At 38.1% G+C, this 7567-nt stretch overlaps 1 protein-coding gene across 1 annotated transcript; it reads right to left on the bottom strand.

Annotated features, from left to right (window-relative positions):
- Window positions 1–1779: 1779 nt before the first annotated feature.
- On the bottom strand, window positions 1780–5245 carry LOC306843155 (extracellular calcium-sensing receptor-like; the record flags this gene model as incomplete). The annotated part of the gene is made up of 6 exons (XM_079374450.1): window positions 5049–5245; window positions 4400–4691; window positions 3416–4243; window positions 3059–3286; window positions 2765–2888; window positions 1780–2693 (listed from the first exon to the last, which is right to left on the bottom strand). Exons 2-6 carry the CDS (start codon window positions 4682–4684, stop codon window positions 1780–1782), a joined length of 2379 nt encoding a protein of 792 aa, XP_079230576.1. The 5' UTR covers window positions 4685–4691; window positions 5049–5245.
- Between the last annotated feature and the right edge of the window lie 2322 nt (window positions 5246–7567).

Here is a 7567-nt window from a genome sequence, read left to right as displayed (position 1 = left end):
AGTAATCTACTCTCTCCACGTAAGCCCTGTCCTATTTACCACCCCAGTAGCTGTGGGGGGGATCAGGTGGCTTACTATGGATGCTGGAAGGGGCAGCAATAGTGGCGCTTTGTTAGGAATCCCAATTTGTCGGTATGTTCCGACGTGACGGCGAACATGACCGACTGAAAGGGAAACTCAATTACGTATGTAATGCACAAATCTTGCACGCCACTATGCACTGGCTCGTTTAGTTTACACTTTAAGATGATAGGGCTCTCAGGCAAAATCCAAATTTGTCTGTATGTTTTGACGTGACGTCTCCGTTCTCTCCTTCAGGGAACAGGGTTTACATACGTAACCGAGACAATCTCTATACTGATCACAATATTGCAAGTTCAGTTTGTTTTGATTAATGTAGTGTGGTGGTTAAATATCTATTGAATAATTTAACCCAGGTCCAAGGGTGGGAACCACTGCTCTATTGAAATGGTGATTTCTGTGACACAACAGGTGATAGCTTCAATACTTTTTATCACTCTAAGTTCTAATTCTAGTTTAACCTGCTCTAACTGGACCAAAATAAATAAATAAATAAATATATATAAATATATATATATATATGTGTGTATATACTTTTTTCTGTACATTGAGGGCATTGCTTCTCTTGTGAATGTTCTTGATATAGTGTTGTTATAATGGAGAGGTATATCATATTATGTATCTTCAATTGGGGAGCTGATTATGATGATACCCCATTTTGAACAACAAAATTCATGCAATTGCTACATGACGTCGTGAATAGTTCAAAGCATTTCTCATGGGAATGATAAACTGTGAATTAACCACGTGAGAAAGTTTGATTTATTTCTATACTCAAAATCAATTTGTTTTAACAATCTTTTCTCCTCATTAATTTATTAAATCAAGTGTAAATTGCATTTAATCATTCTGGAATATGTACATTGTGGGTAAAAGTCCTAATAAATAGTGGACTCACCTCAAACTACAAACATTTGTGTTAAAATTTTACAAGGATAAATATGTAAAGAATGTAAATATATATTGCTTATTTGTTTATAGATATCAAAATATAGTCAAGTCAAATTTATTTGTATATTGCGTTTCACAATACACACAAGAAAGCACCTTTACAGAAAGTCATACTGTTGGCTTAATTTGCTTACTTAATGCTTTTAACATTGAGCAGCTTTAGGTATGGGTGATATAACAACCCTAGTAAAACGTAATATATTTAAAATACATTTATTTTATACTAAGTGTAGTTCAAATATATTTACTGACATATTGCTCAAGACTTACTGATATAAAAAAGTATCACTTTATTTGAAGTAGTACTTAATATTAAGCCTAAAATGTGTTTGAATGTCACTACTGATGAGGATTATATGATCTTTGAATAATATCAGTCTTTAAATGCCAGATATTTAATGTGTACCTGAAGTATACTTGCAATAGTTCTGCGTTAGCACAATCATAAACATTTAAGTACATCGTTAGTTGCATAATTAAAGTGAATTTAAGCAATAATAATAATAATAATAGCTGTTCCAATTTAGCAGACTAAAAGTATAATTGCAGGGTACATTTATTAAGTACATAAATATGTAAATGCACTTATTGTATACTTAGCATGAAGTAAACGTATTTCAAATACATTTTAGTATATTTAGTTTTATGGATGGCAATAGAATATGTTGAGTTAATAAAATAATATACCCAAAACAATAAAATAGTTTTAAATAAGTGTTCACAATTTTACCTCACAGTAATGCAAACCTATTTATTTTGTGTTTGTCTTCCCATTATGGCTTTTTTAGTGTTTCTCTCTGGATGTAAAAGAATGATGTAGCACTTTGGGGCAAATATGGCCACCAGTAATCCAAAACTTGAAGCTAAAATGGCAAAAATCTCCACAGCCACTGCATATTTCCCTGGTGAGCTCACATATGCTGGAACAAATGCAATCCACACAGCACAGAAGATCAACATGCTAAAAGTGATGAACTTGGCTTCATTAAAATTATCTGGAAGATTTCTTGCCAGAAAAGCTAACAGGAAACTTACTGTTGCCAAAAGTCCAATGTATCCCAGCAGCACAGAAAAACCGGCCACTGAGCCTATAGCACATTCATAGACTATTATAGACCGAATATACAGGTTATTTTTATGGGGTGTTGGAGAAGCAGTTGATAGCCAGATTGCACATATCACAACCTGTATGGCAGTTAGGACCAGAATGGTACATCTTTGCTGAGCAGCTCCAAACCATCTTATTGCACCCTTCCCCTCTGGTCGAGATGACTTGAACACGGCTATTACCACCATAGTCTTGACTAGGATGCTGGAGATACACAGGACAAAGCTAATGCCAAAGACAGCATGTCTTAACTGACATGTCCATAACTGTGGCTGGCCGATGAACAGCAGCACACACAGGAAACACAGTTTAAGTGACAAAAGCAGCAGGAAGCTGAGCTCTGAATTGTTGGCACGTACTATGGGAGTGTTACGGTGATGCACGAAGATGACCATCACAAGAGCACAGGAGCAGGTGCCAAGCAGGGAAGCTGTGGTCAAAGAGATGCCCAGAGGATCCTCATAGGATAGAAACTCCACTTCTTTAGGGACACACTGATCTTTATTGGTACTGGACCAGAACTCAACTGGACACACCGCGCACTCAATAGCATCTGGGAATCAGAAAAGAAAGGAAATTACTTTAATATATATATTTTTTCCAGTTCAGTAATAATCTGCTCACCTGTTGCATTAGAAATCTCTCCATCTCCGCATGGCAGGCAATCAAAACAGCAGAGAGGAAGGCCCTTTCTTGTGGCTCGTCTGGTACCTGCGGGGCAGCGCTCACTGCACACGGACCGTGGAGGCTAAAAGAGACATCTTCTGTTATCATTCATGTGTTTGTCATCTATTTAACATAATTACTAGCTTTAATTTTTTTACATTAATTTACTCTCATTTTGGACTCTCATTTAGACTTTACACAAAAATAAAGACTGAGGGAGACAGAGAGAGAGATACATTAATTGGCAGTTACTTTTTTTGTTTCAAAGTTCCAGTATATTGCATCCTCATCCAGTGTGAGCACCATCCCTGTTTCCAACTCTTCATTTACTACACCGACTGTGTAGATCCTTATAGCTCCATCAGAGTTCGGCTGCCAGTTCATAACATCATAGATGGCCAGAGCATCTCCATTCTTATCAAATGACACATGATCCCCAAAGTCTGTGGTGAAGTTTACTTTCTGTAGGTAGTGAACCAGCTGTACAGTTTGTAGAAAGAACAGGTGTTATGTGTTTATCTTAAATTAATATAGAGGACGTATTTTATTTTTACACCTTCAACTTTTTAAATGCCTGGAGAGAATCTGCACTATACTTGTGGGTCTTACCTGCCACGGTTTTAGACTGGTTATGTCAGCACATTTGTTCCCACTGAATGGTCCTCTCCCCTCCTCACACTGCATCAGGTCATGAAGTGCATGTGCAAGTGAATAAACTGCCTTATAGACATTATAAGCTGCTCTCAACTCTGAAACATCAGTGTATGGTGTGTTTGTTGTGCTCAGATCTTCCTGTCCTGTGCACACTGTTTTCACTTGCTCTCCATCTGTCTCTTTATTCCCAGTCTCAAAACTGCAGCCAAACATGTTCTCCCAGAAGATCCTCAACATATTATCTCTTGGATGACTGGTGGGCCGCAGATGTAACAGAAAGTCATGAAGCCCCTTAATCTCCCCACGTCTGATAGCAATGCCCAGTGTGCCCCCAAGGAAAGGCAGGAAGTGTGAAGTGTGAAACACAGGTGAAGTGGCCCAAGATTCACTCGCAATCCACTGCCTGTCTGTTATGTTCTGCAACACCACTTCTTCCATCAAAGGTATTACTAGGGATGAAGGGGAAAAAACAACAACCACTCTAGCTGTCGAGGCCTGAATCACTCCTGTTATATGCTGAATGCTTCTGGGGTTGTTATCATAGGGCAGACTTTCAGAAAAAGCAACACAATGTCCAGATAGCTGCATTTCCTGATGAAAGGACTGAGCAGCATAGATACCATAGTCATCATCACTGTAGAGGAGACCAACCCAGGTCCATCCGAAATGCCTCAAGATCTGAACCATAGCCCGCACCTGGAAGGTATCACTGGGGATTGTTCTGAAGAAAGAGGGGTACTTTTTCCTGTCACTTAAACAGGAGCAGGTGGCATAGTGACTGACCTAATTGGGGCAGAGGGACATGGCATGAGACAGAGAAATTACATGACAGTAAAAAAATAAATAAGTAAATACAAATTATATACACACACATATATATATATACATATGTGTGTAACATGCATATAGTGAATTTTTACTTTTTGTATCCCATCTTACTATAGGTACTCGAAACAGCCCCAGAACACTGGAAATTGCAATGGATGGAGTTGAACTTGGATCCCCCACAATCCCAATCACTGGAGGAGGGCCAGTACAATTAAGGTCAGAGGATGACTTTTCTGTCCCACTAACAAGGGATATGGCAGCTCGGAACGCCATTCCTAGCATCACACAATTGTCATAAAGGTGGTAGCCAAGAGTGATATTGGGCAGCAGACTGGGATTCTTATTGATCTCATTTATTGCAAAAGCCATGGTCTGTGCATGCTGGAAGCTTTCCATATTAAATCTAAGGAAATATATAAGAAAGTAAGAAAGTAAGTAAGCAAATAGATATATACATTTGTGATATTAAAAAGAGATTAATTAATACATTATTAAGTAATACAACATTTAATTAATTTAATAAACATTTCAAAAATATTGAGTTCACATGAGCGATATACAGTGTATACAGTATATATATATATACAGTGGTTTTAATAGAGACATTGTGTCAAGATAGCATTGCTGCTGTCATCACATCATTCGAGCAAATGAACTGAGGTAAAAGAGAGGAAATAAATGATAACATCCATATTTATTAGATATTAATCATAAATTATTTAATCTTTCTCTGTTTAGTCATGCAGTCAGTCTGACTCACATTTCACAGTATGGTTCTTCTGGTTCTGTTCTGAAGCTCTGCTCTGGGAACACTGTGAAAAAGTGAACTTCAAACAGGCCTCCAAGTATAACATCTCCATCCTGGTACACCCCATTCAGCCTGAAGTGTCTCTGGAGCTGACATGTGCCTGATCTGATGATTGAAGCTGCAAATGAACAGTCAAGGAGCAAGTACAGAAAAATAATCAGAGTAAACGACATCATGCTCTCTTCTGAGCCACTTACCCTGTTAACTTGTATGGGGTGTTGCTTTAAAAGAGTAGGAGGTGCCAAGTGGGAATCCCTGGAAATCAGAGCGTCACCTTTCCATCCCTTTATGATTTTCTTTTCTAATTTAGATTAAAAAATGACACATCTGGAATCAGTGTTTTCTTTGCTTCCAGGGTATTATATTACTGGTGTGTTTATCAAAGAGAGTTTGAGTCTCTAAACTGGGGGATGAGGGCAAATGCCAGAAAATACATGGAATTTATAATATACGTTAAATAGAATATACAGTGACTTGCTTTATAGCAAGAATGACTAACGTCTTATTTAAAGATGCTGCACTGGCAATTGGTTTTATAATAATAATAATAATAATATTTATTTTGTTTAACTCAAGGACGCTTTACAAAAGCAGTAACACAATTCACTTTCATTTCACACAGTCACAGTCAGTAAATTCAAACACACTATTAAGTGGACAAAAGACATTTGCCCAGTTCAGAAACAAAATAGCAGTTGCATATCATGTTAAAATTAACTATAAATGCCGAGACACATAGCATAGTATTGAGTAAACAAGATTGACATTATAAACAAACAAACACAAAGAGTAGTAAAGACAGATACACATAACGAGAAAAAAACAACAACAACAACTGGATAAACCATTACAACTGACAGTACAGGAGTTGAAAAGTGTCTAAAGACTGGTTGTGTTGGGTAAACAAATAGGATTTAAGTTGTGATTTAAGTTCAGAGAGTGAGGTTATTGTCCACAGAGTTCCACAGCTTAGGAGCCATGATAGTAAAATACTATTGAAGATGGGGGTTAAATTTAATAAAATTAAAAATATCTGCTTATATGAGCAGATCTTTTATTATGGGGTAATATTCTAGCAGCAGAATTTAAAATGTATGGTAAGCGAGAAATGCAGTGTGCTGGTATTCCAGCAAAAAGATCATTACTAATGTAAATATCCAGGTTCAGCAAAGGATCAAGTGTATTGCCCAAGTTTCTGACAGTGGCAGATGGAAAAACTTTGAATAAAATTGTTGAATTAAAGCTGGGAACATTAGATATGTTTTTTATTTATTTATTTACTTATTTTATCAAGCATTCTGCATTAGTTCAGGCAGGTTCTGCATATGATTGGACTTTACACAAGGATCTAAGCGTTAAGTGGAGTATCCAGATGACCTGAGGAGGGCAGCAATACGCCGGTGTTACGTTTAGTCTGCCGCAAATTCTACAAGAAGAAGTAGTAGTTCAGGCAAGCCCCTATCAGCTGATCCAACTCCTAAGCTCTCAATTGGCAAATCTCAAACAGGGTGCCTTACTTAAATGTGGCTTCTGTCTGCTTGCAAGACCCTCACTATGTTGCTGTACAATGAAATTACGCTTGTTTTTGACGTTACTCACCCAACTGGTTATCATGTCTTCTGCCGCTAATGACAAAGATCTGTGGATTGAATCAATAGAAGAATCTCAACAACATCAAAGCCAAACAGGGAAAGCTATTCTAGATGAGAACAATGATTCTGTCCGTCGGAGCATTCGTTTGGCAAGTAAGTCCTCTTGTCCTCCCGACATTAGTGACTGGCCCCTGCCTAAGATATATCAAGCGTAGCGTTAGTTCTGACAGGATGTTAGTCAAGCTTGCATCAGCTGACTCTCAGCTGATCCCATCTACCTATAGGAATACGACACCTGTCTAAGCATCCATATATAAGGTCCCTCAATTTTATCAGCAGTTTCCGCATTGCTCAATAGCTAATGGCGAATTTGGCAGAAAAAACACCATCACTAGGAATCGGGAATTTAGTGAGTGGAATTTGTTTCCCCAATGGACGCACCTTCGATTCATTCAAGTTCGTTAACTTGAATATGTGAATTCACCGCACTGATCATAAGCTGCCTGATTCGGAAGTGACTGAGTAAGCATTACTTCACGTATTGCTACATTATTGAAATGGACTCCACAAGCTATGTAACGGACTCAAGAGCAAGTTCAGATGGGAATTTCATCCCCAAGAAGGATATCAAGAGATCAAGCATCTGCGTCACAGCTGCTATGTTTCACTCTCTCGAACGTCTTCACAAGCTAAGTTCCTTTTAATGCTCAGGTTATTGGCAACATGCGCGTTGCTCAGGCTCATTTAGTTGTTTAGTTTGCAATGTGCTGTACTATCTGTGTACTGGCAATACGCTTGTCGTTGCAATATGCTGCGCTTAAAGGGGGATCCAATACGCCCGCTTTCTCCTTTGTTATTTGCCCTATCCTTGGAACCCTT

The sequence above is a fragment of the Barbus barbus genome, assembly GCF_936440315.1.
Source record: "Barbus barbus genome assembly, chromosome: 23".
Taxonomy (NCBI): domain Eukaryota; kingdom Metazoa; phylum Chordata; class Actinopteri; order Cypriniformes; family Cyprinidae; genus Barbus; species Barbus barbus.
The sequence above is the reverse complement of the archived record's forward strand: the minus strand, read 5'-3'. Positions and strand labels throughout refer to the sequence as shown.